Source organism: Ursus maritimus, unplaced genomic scaffold, assembly GCF_017311325.1.
Source record: "Ursus maritimus isolate PB19 unplaced genomic scaffold, ASM1731132v1 scaffold_24, whole genome shotgun sequence".
NCBI lineage: Eukaryota > Metazoa > Chordata > Mammalia > Carnivora > Ursidae > Ursus > Ursus maritimus.
Window position 1 is genome coordinate 5,441,788 of NW_024424897.1, and position 23,420 is coordinate 5,465,207.

Sequence of the window (23,420 nt, forward strand, 5' to 3'; positions counted from 1 at the left end):
CTGTCTAGGAAGCTATTTTGCCAGCCACTTCATTATGGGAGGAGAGAAGTTTGACTCCACGCACCCTGAAGGTTACCTCTTTGGAGAGAACAGTGATCTGAACTTTCTGGGGAACAGACCAGTAACGGTATGGTTATAACCTGTTTACTTCCATGCGGGGCTTCGGTGGCCAATTCGAACAGTCTTATAAGAGTAAGTTTGTGATCACTGGCTCAGCAGTGTCTCTGACTTGATGTGAGTTGAGAGGGGGCCGGGGAGCCAGACCACAGCCCCTTTGCTGGCAGTGGGTCTCTCGTCACTAGAGGCTGACCCGTGGAAAGGCTGCCGGAGTCTGCCTAAGGGTGAGGACGTCTCACATTCTCTGGCTGTCCTAAGGATTCTTGTCTCTGCCTACATGCCACCTCCACAGACAGCCCTTTCCCAGCTCTGCTAGCACAACCTCACTTGCTTTTTTCCTTCTTGTAGCACTTAACACCATATAGGCTTTTATTTCTGTCTCGCCCTCTGTCTGTTATCGGCCCTCTCTTTTAGAATGTAAATTTCACAGGGTCAGGAACTGTTTTTACTGGTGCATCCCAGCACCTAGAACAAAGCCTGGTACATACTGACTAGCCCTTAAAGATTCATTGAGTGGATGACTGAGAAGTTTTCCCTTGATATCTGAACTGAGAGATTATGTCTCTGTTCATTCAACTCATTCCATAAACTTACCTTACGGAGCATCTTCTCTACACCCAGCATGAGGCTTTGGAAGAATGGCTGCCATATGGTGAGCGAGTAGGCGCTGTGTGCCCAGGAAGGTCCTCGAGACTTTTCAATATTATTTTTAATCTTCGTAAGGACGTACCTGACAGTTATCATTATTCTTTTTTTTTTTTTTTTGAAGCAAGCTCTATGCCTAACGTGTGACACTTGAACTCACTACCCCGAGGTCAAGAGTCTCGTTCTCGGGTATTAAGGAGGGCACTTGTGACAAGCGCTGGGTGTTGCATGTAAGTGGTGAATCACGAAATCCTACACAAACTAATATTACACTGTATGTTAGCTAACTGGGATTTAGATAAAAACTTGAAAAAAGAAAGAAAAAAGAGTCGTGTGCTCTACCGACTGATCCAGCTAGGCACCCCAGAACATTTACTATTAACCCCATTTTCTAAGAGGGAGAACCGAGGTTCTAAGAAACGAGAAATGACAATACTAGCGTTTGCGAAGTGCGTGCTATGTTCCAGGCACTGTTCTAAGTGTTTACACGAAGTTTTCCCGAAGCCAAATAACCAGGTCTGCCTGGCCGCAGATCTATAACCTTTCCACTGCTTCTCATTGCTTCAACATAGCCTGCCTTCCTCCAGAAGCTCCCAGTGTGTGGGGTAAACGAAACATAGGAACAGGAAATACATGAACAGCAGTGGAGGTCCGAAGTGACGGGATGCTGCAGGGCGCGAGAGCGGGAGAGAGGACGGAAGCGCGGGCCGCTCGCGCTGCTGTTAAGAAGAGGTGGAGAGTGTTGAGCAAGGCTTTGGAGATGCCTGGGTTTTCACCAGCGGGGTGGGGAAGGGGCTTCCCAGGAGAGAGGTGCAGAGTACGGGCCTAAAAGCGATCCCATTGTTGCTGAATCAGCAAACGTTTACCGAGCAACTGCTGTGTGCCAGGTACTGTGATAGGCGCTGGGGATACAAAGCTGAAATGAGCATGGTTTGTTCCTCCCTGGAGCAAATAAGGAAGCCAGTCTGGCGGGAGCGGACGTGTCCTGACGGCGAAACAGGATCGGAAAGGTAGGTGGGGGCTCTGTTACCTCCAGAGGTTCTTGACTCTTTCTTATAGGCCATGGGAAATATTGAAGATTTTTAGGTAGGTAAGTGACCTGGAGGGTTTTTTTGTTTTGTTTTGTTTTTGTTTTTTTTGGTGATTGGTGTCCATTGTTTACTTCCTTTGTATCTGGAGTGATCCCCTCCTCTAATTCACAGGCCAGGTGTGCTTTCAAAATTCCCCATCCTTTCTGCTTCACATTTAGTCCTGCCAACTAATGCTCATCAAATGTCTTCTCTTTGATTTTGTTACTCTGCCTTAGCAATTAGAGTAGAAGGATCTTTCTTTTTTGATAGAGCCAGTAAGAATTTTGCCTCCCTCCGCAGAAATCAGCTCATGCTTGGAAAACGGCCCTTTCTTCTTATGGGGACTTGCCATTTGCATCTGTTACTCCCTTTCTGTTTCCTTCCCTCTGGTGTCAGAATAGGGATCTTGTTTGTTTGTTTGTTTTTAATTTTGAACTTTTTGAGCTATAGAGATTATTTAAAACCAAATAAATGCTTCTCTGGGGTCATTTGGAGGTTTGTGCTGGCTGGCACACCTTCCCAGTTCAGTTGCCTCGTTGACACTTCTCTGTGAATCCGTGAGGACTGAGCTCCTCCGGAAGCCCTGGAGAGTAGCCTTGACCTTGACCTTACGCTTGAGACTTTTTCCAAAGGAGCATCAACATTGGACTTTTTGTTGTTGTTTCTATGTAGTCATCATTAAATATGCTTGATGTACTAAGCAAATGTTTCCAAAAGACATCAAATCAGAGTAACTTCAAATAGGGAGCTCGAACTATAGTATACAGAATGGTAACAGCTAACATTTTGTGAACACTTCCTGTTTGCCCCGCCTCGTTGTTCTAAGCTCTTCATATGTGTCCTCATACCCTGATGAGGAAGGTCCCTATTGGACAGATGAGGAACATGGGCACAAGGAATTTAAACAGGGGTCAGCAAGCCTGTAAGTGGCTGAATCAGGATTTGAACCTCGCAGTCCAGCTCCAGAGTCTGAAGCCCCCTGCTGTTGCTGCCCCTCAGGGCTCGTGTGCTCAGAATCTCTGCCCACATCACGTCGGCGCGTCTGTCCGAGTAGGTCATCAGGTGCCAGTTGTGAGATGCGCAGAGATCTAAAAGTAGACCTGGTGGCAGGGACATGTTCTCTTGGAGTGTCTCTTGCGAGAGCTGTTATGTGGTGTGTAATTCCATCTGCTGCTCTGACCTCTGTGTTTTGCTGTTACTGCATATCACGCCTGGTTAGGAGACAGCGCAGAGACTGAGGATGGACTTGTAGCTTGAGTTCTGAGGAATTGACTTCTACTCTCTAGAAACATGTCCCCAGGGTCAGTAACTGGGCATCCGGTTGCAAAGGAAAAAGAACAGCCTTTTAAAGGCATCAAGCAGCTCCTCGATCCAGAGAGAATGAAGATGGGGAGTAGAAGATGTTGAAATAAATTGTTACATAAAATATAGATACCATAGACTTCCTGGCTCGTGGGACTTGTGGTCTTTCCCGTCATTTCTGACTGATCAGACTAAAAAGTATCTCCTGCAAACATATCACTGGGCCTGGAGTTTGTACCGGAGCCCTGCTGATCTACCACTTACCGTAATCTGTCAAAGTCGAATTTAGTATCAGGTCCTCAGGGTCAGATTTGAAGAACGAGAGTGTGCACACACCTAGAAGGATGGTGGAAGAGAGGCGGGAATCAAGAGTTCAGGTTTTGTTTACATCTTACCGTTAAGCCCTTTGCAACCTTGGCAAGTCTATCACTAAGGCTCTCAAGTTACCCAGTGTAAACGGGGGGGAGTTCTAACTTTGTAGGAATGTGATACTTGAAAAATGCCTGGGAATTGCTGGGTAACAAGAAGCCCTGAGCAGTGTGGCTACACTGCTGCCCCTTAGGTTGGTTATTCATGCAGCTACTGGTAGTTTTGGGTGGAGAGAATATTCACTGGCTTTGAAGTAACTGTCTTAAGTAGTGCATGGGGCTTCTGAAGGTCTTTCTGCTCTGATCCCTGTATCTAGAGGAGCTAAGATCTCCATGTTTGTGCATCACGGTTACAAAATGTTAAATCAAGGCCATCCTTCCCCTTCCTAGGTAGTGGACGAGCCAGGGCTGATTTTTTGCACCTTTACTGAGCTAGGTCTTCTTTTGTCAAGGTAACTTACTGCTAGAACTCTAAGTTATTTAGAGGCTCAGTGAACTGAGCATTGTCAGAGAATCAAGTGATACCTTGACCCTACCTGAGTTCAAACGTATGCTCTCACCTTTGAGGAAAGTAGTTGAGTTTTAGTCGAGCCCCCGGTAGTCCTCATCATCTTGTGTGTTCTGTCCCTGGGCGGCTGGGACTCAGCCTCTTCCTCCTTGTGCTGCCTGCAGCCAGGGCGGCACAGCTGGCCTTGAGAACCAAGGTGCACACAGGTGGGCCCTCCTTCTATCACCTAATAGAGATGCACCCAATCAAGACTCTGTAGATTGAGCCCTTTTATTCACATGTGTGCAGGGAGAGTGAGTTACTTTTTTTATTATTATTATTTTATTTGAGAGAGAGCAACAGTGAAAGAGATCACAGAGGGAGAGGGGGAAGCAGACTCCCCGCTGAGCAGGGAGCCTGAAGCAGGGCTCGATCCCAGGACCCCGAGATTGTGACCTGAGCTGAAGGCAGATGCTTCACCAGCTGAGCCACCCAGGCGCCCTGAGAGCAAGTTGTTCAAAGAAACGTGACAGCATGTCCATTTGTGAAGGAGAGTTTTGTGCACGTAGAGCTTTGTGTCAGTCGTGGTGCCATTCGTTCCTTCAGTAAGGATTTGCAGGTCACATACTGTGCTGGCACCCGGGAGTGCAAAGACTTGGCCCCGCCCCGAGGCTCATGGTATGACCGCCCCGCAGGTTGCCCCTGACTGTGACGGGTTCTGGTAAGTTCTATGTGACTGTGTGAGAGACAGGGCCAGAGTACTGTGAGAGCAGAGAGGGGTGAGAATGCTTTCCACCCAGGGCACTGGCTCTGAGAGAGGATTCCTTGGACTGGGCAGGACAAGCAGCATTTCCCAGGTGGATACTGGAAAGATTATTGAGGCAGAATTAACAAGCAATGTGAGGAAGCAGCAAAGATGCAGACGTGCCTGTTGGGTTTCCAGAATGGTAAGTAGGCTGGAAGGATGGGATCATGAGGGATGTTGGCAGGAGGGGAGGCTGGAAAGATAAATTGGGCCCATGTTTGAAGGGTCATGAGGATTGTACTGAGAAGTTTATGCCTTTCTTTGTAAGGCAGTAAAGAAGGTCATAGTCATGGGTTGGTTTGCCACTGACTAGCTTCGTGGTGTTGGCTAAGGTATTGGCCGTGAGTGCGCCTCAGTTTCCCCATCTATAAAAATACCTATCTTGCAGATACATTTTAAGGATTCAAAAAATGACAGCTATTATGATTTGATTGACCTTTCAGAAAGTTAATTCTTTAAGTCCCCTCACGGTGTAGAGAGTACATTGGAAAGACGAGATGAGGGACCAGTTAGGTGGTGGTTTGTTTTAGTTAAGGAAGAAGTTACAGGGGCGCCTGGGTGGCTCAGTTGGTGAAGTGTCTGCCTTCAGCTCAGGTCACAATCTCGGGGTCCTGGGATCGAGTCCCGCATCGGGCTCCCTGCTCAGTGGGGAGCCTGCTTCTTCCTCTCCCTCTGCGGATCTCCCTGCTTGTCCTCTCTCTCTGTCAAATAAATAAAATCTTAAAAAAAAGAAGAAGAAGAAGAAGAAGAAGAAGAAGAAGAAGAAGAAGAAGAAGAAGAAGATACAAAGTGCCTGAGCTAGAATCGTGGCGGTAACAATAAAGATGGAGCAGGTTCAAGCGTGTGGGCAGTGTGAGTTGAAGGCAGGGAGTGTTAGGGGCGTGAGGAGCCGCCTCTGTGGGGCAGCTAACGTTTAAACCGGATGCTGTGTGTGGGTTTTATCTGCAGTTTGGTTTGTGCCCGGACCCCGGCATCGTCAGGCGGTTGGTGACAATGCAGGCACCCTGCCGTGTATTCCCTGAGCGCCTGTGTGGGTCTGCCCAGGCTGCTGAAACAAAACACCATAAACTAGCGGCCTAGACAACAGGTATTCATTCATAGCTCAAAGTTCTGGAGGCCGGGAAGGCCATGATCAAGGTGCTGGCCGATTTAGTCCTGGTGAGGGCCTTCGTGCAAGTGACCGTCTTCTTGCTGGGTCATCACATGCTGGGAGGGGGGTGCTCTCTCCCTCTTCGTCTCCTTTTAAGGGCACTAATCCCATCTTGAGAGGCCCACCATTCTGACCCCATCTAACCCGAATTACCTCCCAAAGCCTCATCTCTGAATACAATCCCATTGGGGGTTAGGCCTTCAACGTATGAATTTTTGGGAGGGTGTACAAGAGCCCGTGGCATGAACATGCCTCTTTTCTGTGGGGATGTGGGTATGCCTTGTAGATTGAGTTATTTGCCTTTTGCATGCTATCATCTTTCTTCCTTCTTTAATAAATTGTCCTACAACTGTGTTTGGCGTTTAGTTTGGCAGTATGCACATTTTTTGGTTATGCATACCCTTTGGTCAAGCGACTTCATTTCTCTGAATCTCTGTATAAAGGAGAAACACACTCCTTTATGTTCTGCTGCAACACTGATTCACTTTTGACACCAGAGACGTGGGCGGTGCACGCATGAGGCAGGAATTGTTAAATAAATTATAGTGTGTCTACACTAAGAACTGGTATTCAGCCAAAAATAAAGTAGGTTTGTACCCACTGAGATGAAAATACGTCCGTGACCACATGGTTTGCTGAAAAAAGCAAGCTGTTATGTGTAATGCGGAATCTGATTCCATTTCTGATCAAAATAACAGTGTCACAATGTACGTATGTCTGTGTATTTACATTTGTAGATGCATAAAGTACGTCCAAAACCATTGCGTTTTACTCTATGACAGTGGTAACTCTTGGGGTGAATCAGCGAGGGGACGTGCTCGCCTCTGCCTTTGTATTTTTCTATATGAATATGTATTTGAATTTGAACTTTTCCTAATGAGCACACTTTTATTTTTAAAACAGAAGCATTTACATTTTCTGTAAAAATAGGGAAAGGGACTACTGCTGAACAGGGGAGGAGACAGTTCTAGGAAAATACAGGGAGTAGGAAAGTTAAGGAAATCCCTAAAATAATGGCTTAACTGTTATGTGAACTACAGGCAGGGTGTGGCCTGCGGTGTGGGGTTGGGGGCTTGTGGAGAGTAACAAGATCAGAGTCGGCGTGGTGAGGGTTGGAGCCCGGTAGCTTCGTCCCAGTCCCATTCGTGTCAATATGCAGTCATTTACCTTTAGAAACATTCAGTTCAGGGACCCTGGGTGGCTCAGTCGGTGAAGCGTCTGCCTTCAGTTCAGTTCACGATCTTGGGGTTTGGGATCGAGCCCTACGTCTGGCTCTCCACTCAGCGGCGAGTCTGCTTCTCCAGCTCCCTCTGTGATCTCTCTCACTTTCGCTCTCTCTCAAATAAATTTAGAAAAAATAATAACTCGCTCTCCCTGCACACATGTGAGTAAAACGGCTCAATTTACAGGGACTTGACTCCAGTTTTAGAAAATTATGTAAATGAAATCATTATAGGTCTTCAGTTTTGAAATTTAATCTGTTGTTATGTTCTTGCCAAAAACTTAATCCATTTATATTACTTTTTATTCTTAATAAAGATGAAGAAATTATTTCAAATGCCTTCTTTAGGGAAAGTTGCTTCCTGCCACATAGTGAATAAATACTGACTATATAAACAAACAACCGTTTTGCAGTGTGAAGGTAATATAGTCATATTTCCAAATACCAAGAGAGTATAATCAAATTGTAGATTTTATCCTAGATGGAGTTTTATTTGTTTGGTTAGTAAACTCTACGCCCAACATGGAGCTTGAACTCAGGATACAAGGGTATGAAGAGTCACATGCTCTACCAAGGGGGCCAGGTATCCACCCCTCAAGAGTTAGTTTCAACTCTCTCTTGATTCCAGAGATAACAAGAAAAAAGCTGGTTCCTTTAAATGGAGAGCAGGAGAGATTTTTTTTTTTTGGTAGGTAAATAAGAGCTTAAAATGAGACTCAGCAGTATGTGAAAAGTCAGCTATACCTCTGGAAAATAAATTATAGCATAAAAAAGACAACTTCAGAAGCTAGTTGGGTCCAAGAATTTGCTACTTAGCTCTGAAAAGGCCATTTTTGTTCTTCTGGGAGTTTTCTGACCTGACACCTCTGTTTTACGGAGTTGGGTTTCTATAGCAGGTGAATCATCGGATGGACAGGGGTCCTGTGGCTGTGGGGAGGCAGCAGTGTGACAGAGGCCAAGCGAGCCTCGTCACTGAGTGCAGCTATACTTGACGACCCTAAGGTCCCCAGTGACAAGGACTCAGGAGGAGTTGCTGCAAAAGAAGTCAGGTCCTTTGATACGGCTGTTCCTGCCCTCCGGTTCTTTTTTTTTTTTTTTTTTTTTTTTTTTTTTTTTTAACTTTCTTTTTTTAAAAACAACTCCTTTTAACTTACTTTCTATTGTTTTTCTTCTCACTTTTTTATTGTGAATTGTGAAATATATATATGTAAGTAGATGAACCATGTATCTACAGTTTGAAGAAACTGTAAACAAACAGCCTATACCCACCACCCAGATCGTTGCCAGCACCTCGGAAGTTCTCCCTGTGCCTGACCCTGATTGCATCTGTATTACTTTGTTAAATAACAGCTTTATGGGGATATAATTCACCATGTGTTTCTCCATGGTAGAGTTACCATCTTTCTCTTTGTTGCTAATAAGTATCTTGGGGAAGATAGTTTGAAACTACTGCTTAGATTTCTTTTTTTAATGCAAAAAGCATCAGCTGAGTTTGCTTCTTCCTTTAGCTAAATATGCTGCATTGGCCACTCCCCTGCTTGGGCTCTGTCTCTAGTGAAATAGGGCGTTCCATATTAGATCTACTGCCTCTCATTGAGATGCAAGACCGGGATCGTGGTTTTCTCTCTGCTGTGTAAACTTCAGGGTAAAATTTTATGGATAGAAGTTATAGAAAGGGGGGTGCCTGGGTGGCTCAGTTGGTGAAATGTCTGCCTTCAGCTCAGGTCATGATCTCAGGGTCCTGGAATCAAGCCCTGCATCAGGCTCCCTCTCCCTCTGCCGCTCCCCCTGCTTGTGCTCGGAGAGGAGAGGAGAGGAGAGGAGAGGAGAGGAGAGGAAAGGAAGTTGCAATGTAACCTGAAATGATGACGGAGAGGAGAGAAATTCTCTGGAGAAGAACGTTTACTGGAGATGAATGAGGAACAGGAGGAGTTTTTAGTAGCTGTTGGCCTCTAGTGGGTTACCTTCTCTGTATAAGAATTTCAAAATCAGTTTGGATTATAAGAGAGAAAGAATTATAAAAGGGAGAAGAAAGTAGAGGCGGAGAAGGAGGCAATAGTTACTTTTCTGTTCTTACCTTTAATTTGGCGTCTCTGCTGGCTAAGTAGATGGTTTTCTTTACTAATCATTAGGCTGTGCCCGCTGTGGGTATTTTTCCCCTCCCCATTACACAAATTGCTGATTGATTGACTCAGTCATTCCTACATTCATTTAGCATTTTTAAAAAAGATTTATTTATTTTTAGAGAGAGAGCACAAGCAGAAGGGGCAGAGAGAGAAGCCCAAGCAGATTCCATGCTGAGCACAGAACCCGACGTGGGGCTCAATCTCATGACCCTGAGATCAGGACCTGAGCGGAAGTCAAGAGTCTGATGCCCAACTGACTGTGCCTCCCAGGCGTCCCTCATTTACCATTTTATTGAACACCTGTGATATTCCAGGCCAGTATTAAACACTAGAGACACAAAGGCAGATAAAATACAGTCCCTGAACTAAAGAACTTCTCCAATAGTTGGGAAACGAGAACATCTTGGAGGAGGGGCTGAGGAGCAAAGGCAAAGAGGCAGCTAAACGAGATGAGGGCTGTGTGCTCCAGATGATTCCCTCTAACAGGAGCTTAGCATCCAGTGGAGCCAGGCCTAGCTGGAGGGGCCTCGTACGCCTTCCTGCAGGCTTTGGACTTCTCTCTTGTAGGCGTGGGGGACCACTAGTGGGTTTTAACCTGGGAGTCCTATAATACACATTCTGAAAGATCACTCAGACGACAGTATAGAGGATGGATTAGAGGGTCGTGGGGACAGGTAAAGGGGAACCAGATGTCCACCTGAGATTCGATGGAAGTCTCATCTCAGGTTGCAGTGGGAATGAAGAGGATGGCCCTGATTCGTGAGGCAGGATTTACGTTGGTAACCAACATAAGCAGCAGAGTCTCAGCTTTGGTAATCAGACTGACTTCCAGCCCCCCGCCCCCCCCCCCACACACAAAGGACATGGCCAGCTAGCGCGTTTTCCCGTTCTGTGTGGCAGACCCAGCCTAGCATGCCTACTCCTTTAAGACTTTTGACCTTTTCTTCCAACAACTGCTGTGCCAGATTCTGGAATCCATTAATGTGGTCCGTTGCTTTTCTAAGCTCCCATGAGGCCACCTTCCCCAGCCCATGTTAGACCCAGGGCCCTTGCAAGGTATTAGTTCTGTCTCCATACCAGCAGGCTCTCCCTCATCCAGCTTTATATTCCACAACACCCCTTGACCCAGCACCTCAGACCACTCCCACATACGTTGTTCTGACCTGTGCCTGTGTTAGCCTGGGCCTGCATATTTCTGGCATAATAACTCCCCCTCTCTTAGCAGGCCTAGCAGGCCCCAGGTGAGTAATACTCAGATTTGACCCTAATTATGGCCTATGGCCAGGAGAGAAGATGGGGCAGCTCCTTTGTAGGGCAAGCACTGTCTTGTAAGGTGCTTCTCTTGTCTGAGACCGCTGTGTCATCTTCAAGCAAAGGGGATTCCCCTATCTTCCAAGGAGAGGGAGCCAGCCACTTTGCAGGCCCAGGGAATCTGGAGTTCATGGTTCTCAAGCGAATGTACATAGACATCCCCTTTCAAGCCTTGGAGTCCACTCTTTCCTCATCAGGGCCCCGACTTTGACTTCATAGACTTGACTCGGGCTGAGAGCTCAGCCTTCTTTTTGGTTCGGCCACTCCTTAAAATTAGGTCCCATGCCTGTAGGAGATGACTGTCTTTAAAATATGCTGCAGGAGGCTGACTGACTGTCATATTTGACCTTAAATTGCTGATCGCTATATCTGGACTGGCTTTTTCCCTTTTCGATGAATGGATGGCTCTTAATAACAGCCGCCCACTTCTACAGTTTTACTGTCATCATTTCTCCTGTACTTCCTGTACCAGAGACCGTAAACCAACCAGCGCATCCCCTGCCCTGTGTCGCACCACCGCGACACGCCAGGGACCATCTGGGCGGGTGGGTCCTCACTGCCATCTGGCTGGTGGGTAACCTACCCCAAAATTCCACCCACAGAGTCCACGTCCTTCGGCAGCTGCTGATACCACTTCTCTAGAAACAAACCTGAGATGGAGATCTTTGTGAGAGCTGTTTATTGAAGGAAGGCTCTCCTGGGAATGGGGATAGCAGAAGCCAGATGGGGCAGGGGAGCAGAACTGAACAACGATGTGGTCTTGGCAGAGATTCGCTTCAGCCTGGTCCCTCGGGAAAGCTTTGGAGTACGACTTGTACCGCAGAGTCGCCCTATCTTGAGGCAGGGGGCCTGGCCTTTTGTACGCCCTTGTCCATGTCTCCCTGGCTGCTGACGGCCCTGTGGTGGTATGATGAAGGAGAAATCGGGGCATTTTCTTGGGCCAGGAGGCTTCGGTTCCTAATTGCTGGAGAAGGAGCAGCTATGGGCTGTTTGTGGCCAACATTCTCAGCAGCTGGAGAACGGGAACACGGTGAGGGGGTGGAGACGGGCTGCGAGAGCATCACTGCACAGCCGTTCTCACTTCTGCTCTTGCGTTTTTTCTCCCCTTGCTTTTTAAGTGACTAGCATATCTTGGAGATCATTCTAGATCTGTTTACAGAGAGCTGGCTTGTCCTTTTTAAAAATGATACTGAAGTATAACAGATACACCGAAAGGTAACAAATTGTACACTTGATTTTCACGAAGCAAACACACCTTTATGACCGGTGTCCAGATCAAGAACTAGAACATGGCCAGCCCCCTAGAAGCTCCCCTGGTCCCCCTTTCTGTCACGACCTCTGACTCAGGGTAACCGCTATCCCGTCTTCTCTCCTGATTTGATCTTTATATAAGTGGAACCATACACACGTGCCCATTTACGTCTGGTTCCTTTCATGTAGAACGCGTGTGAGATTTGCTTATCTCCGTGCGTGGAGTGATTGTTTATTCTCGTTGCGCATGTGCTGCACGTGTGAGTGTCCCACAGTTCATTCACATGATGGTGTATCGCATTTGGCATTCTGTTGTGTGGGGCTATGATGAATAGTGCTGCTGTGACCATCCCATTGCACGTATCTTGTGGGGCGTAGGTACGCATGTCTGTTCCGAGTGCACCCGGGACTGGCATTGCCTCGGCATGGGGTATGCTGTTGCAGACACTGCCGAACGGTTTTCCAGTGCAACTGCACCAACTGCCCTCCAACCAGCATGGGTTAGAGTCCCCAGGACCTAGTATTTTCTATCCTTTTCATCCTGGTGGGTGTGTAGGATTAATTTTCATTTTCCTGATGATTCATGAGGTCAAGCACCTTTACATATGTTTACTGGCCATCCGGATTCCCCTTCTGTGAACTGTCAGTTCAAATCTTTTCTATTAGCTTGTTCTTTCTTGGTAAGGAAATACTAAGAAAATAGGAGTCCTTTCTCAGATAAATATATTGCAAATGTCTTTTCCCAGTCTCTGCTTGCCTTTCACTCTTTTTCTTTGAATGTATGTATTTTTATTGAGATATAATTGACATATAACATTGTATAAGTTTCAGATATACAGTGCGTTGGTCTGATGTATTTATGTATTACAGTATAATTGTAGTCTTGGCTAACAGCTCCCTCAGGTCACAGAGTAGAGAACCCTAACCCTAACCCTAGCCCAAGGCCAGCATAGCTCTTGAGTGCTTCCTGCAGGATTCAGTAAAACTTCGGTATTTTGTGAGGCCCGAGTAACTCAATGTGAGGTCAAGCTGCATCTGACAGCAAGAACATCCTATTGAAACTCAAGTTTTTAGCTTTTAACAGAATTTTCATATTCATCTATATTCGGTTCCAGCTATAGAAATTCATGTTTTCCTTCAACCTCAGAAGTTCCTCTAAACTGGAAGGAAGTCTAGTTCTGGCTAGTGCTGTACCGTCGTGGGAGAGCAGACTGGGATGTTTACGCAGGGTCGATTTAAAATGAAGCCTTTGTTTTTGGACTTTAAAGAGCTGCTCCCCATCTCACCAGGATGTGTCCTGCTTTCAGTAGGGGCTGTATAGGCATCTCAAGCTGCAGTGAATTTTGTTGCCCTTCATACCCCTCAAGCCCTGGCTTCTCCCCCTTCCTAACATACATGAGAGGCTCGTGGGGCAACGGAGCACACAGTTTTGTGTGCAAGCTTAAAGAGGCCTTTGGGTATTTTATGTAAGCATTGTAAAGAATGTGTCTTGTCATTCTGGAAAGGGTAAAACTATAGGGATAGAAAACAGATCAGTGGTTGCCAGGGACTGGGGTGCAGGGAGGGGTTGCCTACAGAAGGACATGAAGGAATGTGTAGGGGTGATGGAAATGTTCTGTATCTTGATTATGATGGTGGTTACACAGCTGTATGTATTTGTCAAAATTCAAAGAACTGTACACATAAAAGGGTGAATTTTGCTTTTGATGTAAATTAGATCTCAATAAGCCTAACTTAAAAAAAAAAAAAAGAATATGTCTTAGAAAGGACGAGTCAGGGGCACCTGGGTGGCTCAGTCCGTTAAGCTTCTGCCTTTGGCTCAGGTCATGATCCTGGAGTCCCGGGATCAAGCCCCACATCGGGCTCCCTGCTCAGCGGGGAGTCTGCTTCTCCCTCTGCCCCTCACCCCACTCTCATTCTCACTCTTTCAAATAAATCATAAAAATAAAATCTTTTTTAAAAAAAAGAAAGGAAGAAAGAGTGGTTCATAGACATACCAGTGCTGTCTCTGATGCCTGGTCTCCACGTCGCTCAGGGAGCCCCTGTTCGTGAGCAGGCACCACAGAGAGAGGTGCAGAGCTGGGGGTGCAGGGGGTGCTGGAAGGAGTGACAGGGCAGCCTGGCTTCTGCATCGGCAGCCCTCAGCCGCAGTTGTTAATCCCCGCTCCCCGGCAGCGGGTGCGTATGTCTCCCTGCAGGACAGAAGCCGGTCGTCTCAGACCTGTGCTTGGTTTTCTTCATTGGCTCATGATTGTTTGGGGTCATGCTGCAGAAGTCCTGTTTGTTAGACCGCCAGGGCCACAAGGGGGGCTTGCTTACCTCCTGTTTACTTTACAGAGCATCTCCCATTGCCTTCCAGTCATAAGCTGAGAACCTCAAAGAACCTTCCAGTCACCATGGTAGGAATTTATGTCTCCCCAAGAGCCTGCTTTCCCGAGAGGTTAAATTCCAATGGAGCATGTGGCAGATTTGCAGTAACTCTCCTGGGTCACAACAAAGTGAGATACATCCTAATGGTATTTACTCCAAGTGCTTTGGGATTCATAGATAAGAGATATTTATCAAACTGCTGACCTTTCATTCATACGTTCATTTTCCTAAGTATAGGCATACCTGTTCCATGGCGCTTCACTTTATTGGGCTTGGCAGATGTTGAGTGTTTTACAGATTGAAGGCTTGTGGCAATATTGTGTTGGGCAAGTTCCAACAGCATTTGTTCACTTCATGTCTCGTGTTGCATGTTGGTAATTCTTATGCTATTTCAAACTTCTTTATTATGTTTGTTATGGTGATCTGAGGTAAGTGATGATGACTGACTTGCTGAAAGCTCAGATGATGGTTAGCATCTTTTAGCAATAAAATCTATTTTTTAAGGGCACCTGGGTAGCTCAGTTGGTTAAGTGACTGCCGTCGACTCAGGTCATGATCCTAGAGTCCCTGGATTGAGTCCCGCATGGGGCTCCCTGCTCAGCGGGGGTCTGCTTCTCCCTCCTCCGTCTCGTGCTCTCTTTCTCTTAAATAAATAAATAAAAACTTCCAAATATAAAATAAAATATATTTTTTAAAGATTTAAAGATTTTATTTATTTATTTATTTATTTATTTATTTATTTATTTGAGAGAGAGACAAAGAGAGCACAAGCAGGAGGAAGGGCAGAGGGAGAAGGAAAAGCAGACTCACCACTGAGTGGAACCCAGCACAGGGCTTGATCCCAGGACCCCAGGACCCTGAGATCATGACCTCAGCCAAAGGCAGATGCTTAACTGACTGAGCCACCTAGGCGCCCCTCCACATCGTTCTTTTCACATAATGAATGCTATTACACACTCGATAGACCACAGCATAGTGTGAACATAACTTTTATAGGCACTGGGAAACTGAAACATTCGACTTGCTTTCTTGCACGGGTCTGGACCTGAACCCACGGTATCTGAGGTATGCCTGCATTCACAACTGTATTACAGGTAGATTTCTTTAAAGAAGACAGTATTATCGGGGCGCCTGGGTGGCTCAGTCGGTTGAGTGTCTGATTCAGTTTCAGCTCAGGTCGTGATCTCAGGGTCCTGAGATCGAGCCCCACATTGGGCTCGGTGCTCAGCACTGAAACTGCTTGTCCCTCTCCCTCTGCTCCTCCCCCTACTCTCTCTCTCTCATAAATAAATAAAATCTTTAAAATAAAAAGAAGATAGTATTATCACTAATGATAATCACAAATGATCACCAATATTTCCATAGCACTGTATGATCTTTGAAACATTTCTTATTTGATTTTAATCACCCTAGGAGACAGACAAGGGCTGTAAATCCCATTTTACAGAGAAGGAGACTGATGCCCAGAGACGATAAATTACTCACCTAAGGTCTCACTTATCAGTAAGTGCAAGAACTGAGGCCCGAAACTGGGTCTTCTAGCTCCTGGTGTTGCCATCACTTTATTAAATAATCCCATTTACGTTCTCTGGACCCACATGCAGTTCAGTGGCAGGACCAGAGGGTCTTAGCTCCTAGTTAAACTTGATAAATATTGATGCACAAAGCCTTTATAAAAAAACACTTGGGAGTGTGTGTTTTCCACTTATCTTGTGAACATCTTTGTACCAGCCTGCCATTTAGCCCGAGGGGTAAATACTCAGAATCCTGAGAGTCATTATGGGCAATGCTACGCTCTTCTGAAGATCTTATTCATGCATTCGTATCTAATTCTGTCTTCTGCACGCTCTGGCCTAATCACTCTGGGTGATACGAAGACAACTCTCACATGGATTTTCCCCTCAAGCTTACAGTCTTGCAGGAAGATCAGACGTATACACACAGGGGAGGACGTGATACTTGAGTTGTACGGTTTCACAGAAGCTCTGAGAAAGGACCTTTATGACCTAAGTTTTGCTGACTTGGAAAGTGCCACTAAAACACTTGAACTTGTGGTTTGTTGGTGAATGCTGTTTCTTAACAAACCAGCACACGAAGATCTGCTGTGGTATTCAGCAGTGAAACCAAAGCATCTGTGTTGTAGGAATTTCCTCGAAATTTCTTTGAAACACACTGAAGCTAAACGTACACACTCTCACTCTGTTTCCTGTTGTCATCGGACATACCACCTTACGGGAAACTATGATGATTGCTGTTGCATTTCAAAGAAAAATTTGGTTAATTTTTTCAGCTTTTAAAGAGATACACAGTGGCCTTAATTTGTAGTGAAACTGTTCTACAAATTCTATAAAGTCAAGGACTTCTGAGTCCAATAACAGTTCGCTACATGTGCAGAATAGCATCCCAGAGAGCACTCTCCTTGTAGTCTCTACATGGTCTTGCCAGGCCCATCGGGTAAGATAGCAGCACCCGTGATTACAGAAGCCAATCAGACGTGTGCTTGATCTTTCCAAGGCAGTGCTGATACATGAGCTTTGCAGTAAAGGTTGCTATAAGAAAAGAAGAGAATGTAGTCCCTGGCCATTTTTCTATTTATTAAAATTTTAAATGCTGGAAACACCACAAGCGTATATCCTCAGCTAACCCATACCTTAAAATACGTTCACAAGAAAGAGGGGAGCATGTGGTTGGCCTGAGCACTTCATAGAAGGAGTGATAGGAGTAAGTGGCAGTGGGCAGAGGTGATGGTCTACGAAGTAGTTTCACAATTAATAGCTAAGCCATTGTCTCCTGGCCTCTAACCTCCCCCGATGCTGGGGCTGGGGTCCAGGGGTCGCATTCCTCCATCGCCCTCTGCTCTGGGTCAGGCTCTGCCAACAGAGGGTACTGGAAGGGCTGGAGGAGGAGAAGGGCCCACCTCAGAAGTCCAATAGGGACTGCACTAAATCTGTAGATTGCTGTGGGTAATATGGCCATTGTAACAATATTAATTCTTCCAATCCATGAGCATGGAATATTTGTCTTTCCATTTGTCTGTGTCATCTTCAATTTCTTTCTATCAACTATAGTCAAAAAGAAGAGGAATTCTGAGACCCAGGTTCAGCGGGCCCATGGGATCTGATAATGCCCACCTCTCCCCTCTGTTCCCTCAGCCCAAAGGGGACGGAGCTGCTTCCTGAGGTCACTCTCTGTCAGCTCAGTGTCCCCTTCTCATGTTTTAGTTCTCTAATGCCTGTTTAACCAGTGCCTTACAGTAAATTCTCTCTATTAAAATAACGGTGTGGTTTCTGTTTTCCTAAATGGACCTTGATTAATACAGCCCTTAATCTCACAAATTATGAGATGGCTAATAGTAAGCATATTTTACTGGTAAGGAAGTGGGGACCGAGTGAGGTACAATGATTGGTCTGAAATTATACGACCAGCGGTACCAGGGCCAAGACCTACACCTTCTGCTTTGAGATCCTGTGCTTTCCATTGCGTCTTAGCATTTCTCTCGCTGAATAACCTCTTACACAACCATGGTACATTTATCCAAATTAAAAATTAGCATAGGTGCAGGACTATTTTTTAAAACTACAGACTTTACTCAGCTTTCTTTTCACAAAAAACCCAAACCCAAAAAAAAAAAACCCAAAAACCACTACAGACTTTCTTAGCACCACACTAGTTTTTCCACTCATGTCTCTTTTTCGTTCCTGAATCTAATCCAGGATGCCACATCACCTTTGCTTGTCACATCTCCTCATCTCCTTTAATCTGTGGGAGTTTCCCGGTTTTTCCTTATTTTTCACGATCTTGACAATTCTGAGATGTACTGGTTAGGCACTTTGTGGAGCTTCCCTTGGTTTAGGTTTTTGGGTGTTTTCTTATGATTAGACCAGGGTTACGGATGTGGGGGAAGAATACCAGGAGGTAAGTGCTCCCCCCATTGCATCACCGCAGAGGTACACGGTAGCTCGTCTTAGTACTGCCAATGGTGACCTTGATCACTTGGTCAAGGTGGTGTCTGTCAGGTTTACTCACTATACATCTTTACTTTTCCATAATTTATTTGTTAGAAGCCAGTCACTAACTCCTTGTTGAACTTTTGACTTCCCACCTATTTAGGGAGCTATGGTTTCTTAACAGATTATTAACTAGAGTTTAAAGAATCTCTGTATTAACGGCCAAGAATTACAAACCTAGGAGTCAGAGTGACGATGTTAGGAGATGTGACCATGTCTTGCTTCTTGGGGAATTATTATCCATTGTACCATCATTGTTTTGTACCATGTTTAAACTTGGAACTTGGCTATTTTTAGCCTCAAAAAGCTTATGGTTAATGCCAGGACACTATTTATTTGTGATGAACTGGAATCACCCCGGCAAGCCCTGAACGGTGATCAGAAGCTCAGGGTCTTGACAGCATGCGGGAAATCAGCAAAAAGGGGAAGAGCCATAGAGACACAGTTGCTGAGAAGAGGAACATTGGAGGTGTTAAAGGATGTGGCTGAAGGAGTGGAGATTTGTAAGAATGCGCTGAGAGGTGACAGGTGACAGACATGGAGAGAGGCGGAGGTCTCAAGTAGGAGGCCAAGGAAGGGATGGGGATGGAACACAGGATGAGAGGGAAACCAGTGACAAAAATCGATTTTGGAGTTGGACTCTGCACATGGTATATTGTAATGTATGCATTTTGTCTCTGAGATTCACCATCTAGGACGTGAAGGTTACAGTTCTAGCTGCTAGATTTCACTGTACACAATACTTAAATGAGCTTGGGCTTTCATATGAGCCAAATAAAGTAGTTCAGTTGGGTTATATAACCTTGGGTATTCACGGCTGTTAAAGAATAATCAGAGCTCTCAAAGCTTTTGAAAGTTTAGCAGGGCAAAGTGGAGCAAACGTCACCTTGTTAAATTAGCTGCAGAATACAGACCGTAATATTAATAATTTAGAAATTAAACGAGACATATGCTATAGGTTTTTATTGTATGCTAATTATATGGGACTTCCAGATCTCATGGTTAGCTGAAGAAAATAAAATCTCAATAGGGTTACTGATTCAGAGTAATGGCTTACTTCCTAGGGCTGTACCTACAAATAGATAGCTTAGCCAAAGTCACCAGACCTGACCAGGGCTGAGAATCCTGTCATTGATTGGCTCGTAAACGGAACCAATTCTGTACTTCATACTGTTACTCTTTTTCTCAAGCCAGAGCATATTTTCTTTGCAGGAATATGAGAGGAGACTTGACAACTCTTGTCATTAATCTTGGACCTTATTTATGTTGTGTTAGAGCCAGTATGTTTCAGTGGGAGCACAGAAAGACAGCTGGGGGGTTTTCAACTGGAAGACCAGCTTAACGGTTTTCTGTTTTTGAAGTATGGAACGAAGAAGACTTTGTTCCTCTTGCCCGACTTGGTAACTGGCCTGTTGAAAAATGACTGGAAAGCTAACAATTGGTGGCATTAGAACATTCATACGCTTCTTTGGGAAAAGAAAAAAATATGGGAAAAGAAAAAAATATGCGTGGTGTATTTTAAAATACGTGTTCCGACTAATACCGGTGCCCGTCTCTCTGGGCACGCTCTTTACGTACAGCGTCAGGCATCTCAAAATCTCTTGCTTAAAAGTGGGCTTGTATTTGTGAGCTGGGTTATGAGCCTTCCAACCAGATGAAATCCGGAAGTCAGGCGTCTAGAACGGAGAGCTTGTCTGAAAGGAGTAGTTTCTCTGACCATTAGTCATTATTTACCAACTTGCTGGAGGGAAAAGATGACTGTGTGTGCTTCAATAAAAGCACTTCTTTTTTCCCATTTAATCCCCCTTAAAATGATCTGGTGTTAGGCAAAAAAGCCTTTATATCTAAAAACAGCTCATCTTCAGGAAGGTACTTTTATTTTAGAAGCACAGGATGAGTGGGTTGTGCTTTATCTGGGTCCTGTTGGGGGTGAGGTGTCTTGGTGAGAGCTTTCTATCAGTGGGGAACTGAAAGTCGGGTAGGTTTCACTTGTCACCAAAGAGGTACATAGCCATGGTCATTGACCCAGATCTGTGTGGTTTTATGGTGGATGCTTTACTCCGCAGTGGATTTTTCATGCTTTTCTTATCACCTGTTAGGGTGATTGGAGAGAATTGGTTACTTGGGCGTAATCTCATCCTAGCGTTTAAATATTTTGGAAAAGGTCAGCATGAGATATGATGTCACATAGCCATGACATTGGTCCTGTGTGCTTCCTGCCAGGGGGCCTTGCAGAGGAGTTAGCAGACTATAAATAGAATGCCTTCTTGGATTGATTCCTTTGGTAACCAAACCTGGACACCGAGCACCTTTGTGTTAAGGTCACCTTGTGACACCCTCTCAGTGTCTCCCTCACATCTTCGATACAAGTGAGAAGAGTGTGCATGTTGTCAGCTTTGTGGTCACCAGTCTTTCTACACCAGTGATTGACTCCCCACGAGGATTGGATGGGAAATTAGTGAAAAGGGGTTTTACTGCTGTAAATATAGCTCATTTGACGTTCTGGTCTACAGCACGCACAGTACAGCCTGTCTCGGCGCCGCAGCTGGTTAAATAGGCAACTTTGTATTCATTTCACAGCGTTCAAGCCGAGACTCAACTGTTCTCCCCCGACACTGATTTAAGAAAATGTTCTAAAGCATCACCAGTCTAAAAATATCCACTGGTAAGTCTTGGACACACAACACATCTGAGAAGAGGGGAAGTAGAGAAAGCTGAGAAAATAAGCAGACATCAAATAAAAAGGAACTGAAATTTAAAGATAAGAGCCCTAAAATCTGTAAAAGAAAGCGTTCATGTAGTGCTGTAAATGAGTTATTCATATGACCCCAGATGTTGGTTTCCATAGTAACTATTATTTGACTCTTTGGCACAAATATTACATATCTGCTAATATATAAATTGAGTACTTTTCTATTTTAATTATAGATTGTCTAAAATAATATCCTTTCTCTTTGGAAGCAGGGTTTTGGCATTTGAAGCATTTTCTTTGCTAAATAAAAACTGAATTAGTGCATTTTAATTTGTTTTTCTCCCCCACCCTTCTTTTTCCCCTATTTTTCAGCCTTTTTTCCTATTAAGATTCCTTTTAAGGAATGTTCATGGCATCATTGTTTGTAAATAGCGAAAACTAGAAACAGATCAAGTGTTCCTTAGTGAAAGATTAGTAAGTACATAATGGTATGAAGTAGACTTTTCTAGAAAAATCAGGACTCTTTGGAGACATGATCAATTCCAGGGTTCGGAGAAAAACATAAGATTAACCTGGAGTATCTTGTGGTGCTAGCAAGTAAGGAAGAGCTCACAAAATGACGGAGGCATTGTCCAAGGACAGAGTAGCCAACCGATGGAGCCCCCAGCGGCCACATCTGGGCTGCTGTATGCATATGACCAGGCCCGAAGCTAATAGCAAATGTTAGCAAATTATGTATTTTTAAAAAAACCAACCTTTTTAGTGAAGTTAATTAATTATTCTTCTGAATGACTGTAGTCCTTTTTATAGACTACTGGGAATTGCCCAATAGTTTACAACTAAAATAAGATATCTTATCACCTCATAGGCACTGTGACCATATTTTCTACAACAAGATCTGAGTGCATCTGTTGGGGTAGTTTAACAAAATATTTGAAATTAGAATGGTTTAAAAAATCTAGGACGGGGCGCCTGGGTGGCTCAGTCGGTGAAGGATCTGCCTTTGGCTCAGGTCATGATCCCAGGGTCATGGGCTCTAGCCCCATGTCAGGCTGTCTGCTCAGAGGGAAGCCTGCTTCTTCCTCTCCCTCTGCCTGCTGCTTCCCCTACTTGTGCTCTCTCTCTCTCTGTCAAATAAATAAATAAAATCTTTTTTAAAAAATCTAGGATATATGTTTGATATCCACAGACACACACACACAAAGACTCATTCAGCCGCACACACTTCTTCCGTTCAGTCTAAACTGGCAGTTCCTCATTTGGTCACTAGGTGGCACTTGTCCAGTGTCAGGCGAGCGTAGCAGGAAACTGATGAACACTAGGATGAAAGGCCGAGGAGGAAACTCACTTGCTCAGTGTTCACACAGAACTGGATGGGCAGCCCCCTGGGGTCCATTGAAAGAGTTCCTTTGGCTGAGCCTGTACTATACTCCTGTCCTGGACTTGAAGTGCTCGGTATTTAAATGATTCTGAGATTTGGGCTAATTTCAGCAGAGACACAGCAGGCCAGTCCTGGGAGGGTGCTGGACCAGATGCAAGTTGTCACAGCTCTGGGCCCCCTACAGATAGAACCAAGAGAGGGGTGCCTGGTCCCTCACCGAATCCCAGGCCCAGCACGGGACTCAGGGCGAAGTGAGAGTGTTGAATGGAGGGGTACACATCTTTGTTCTTTAAAAATAGTTTTGAGGAGAAACCACTGTGTTCTAGAAATATCTATCAGCGCCACGCTTTTGAGTAGCTCGGGCAGGAGGTGAGCAGTGGCTGCCTCTGCTGCTGGCAGTGTTCTCTGGCACCGCTGTACCCTGAATGTACCTTCGTGTCTTCCGCAGGTGCTCTTAGATCTTACGAACGAAAGGATTTTGTCATGCTGTGCTCCAAGAAAGCTTTTCTCTAAGACCTTTGATACTCCTGTTAAAATTTAAAAGGAGTATGGCATTAGGTGTGCTTTTGTATGTACTGCTGGCTAAGCATAAGGATGTAATCCAGAGTTTCGACCAGCTTCCAGAACCTGAACAGGATTTGGTATCTTTGCAGTGAATGTTTAAGTGTCAGACTCTCTACACGCTACTCAGGCTCGTAGAGAACACTCGGATCAGAGCCACGCGCCCTGCACTAGCTCAGGTAGCTGCAATGGAACGAATGTGGCTTTGGAGTCAGTTCCTGGTTGTGGGTTCAAATCCTGATGCCGCTACTCATTAGCCCTGTATCTTCAGTAATTACACAAATCTTTTGAATTCAGTTTCTGTATCTGCAAAACGAGGGTGTTAATACTGACGTTCTTCATTTATCTAATCAACCAACATATTCTTGAGTTCCTCGAGAACCTGACAATCTGGTGTGCATGGCAGACGTGTCTCTTAGTGTTGAGCACATTAAATAAGAATGTATTTTTTTAATTTATTTTTATTTTTAAAACTATTTTATTTATTTAAGTATTTGAAAGAGAGAGAGGAGAGAGCACACAAGCAGAAGGAGAGGGAGAAGCAGGCTTCCTGCT

The 23,420-nt window shown here is 45.0% G+C and overlaps 1 protein-coding gene across 3 annotated transcripts in view; it reads left to right on the forward strand.

The window, feature by feature from the left end:
- Nucleotides 1–23,420, forward strand: part of RNF157 (ring finger protein 157) — a 72,887-nt gene that overhangs the window by 20,470 nt on the left and 28,997 nt on the right. For all 3 annotated transcript variants that reach the window (XM_040640187.1, XM_040640189.1, XM_040640188.1), the window contains exon 2: nt 9–127. In XM_040640187.1, the coding sequence (XP_040496121.1) occupies nt 9–127 (119 nt within the window). The remainder of the gene's footprint in view (nt 1–8; nt 128–23,420) is intronic.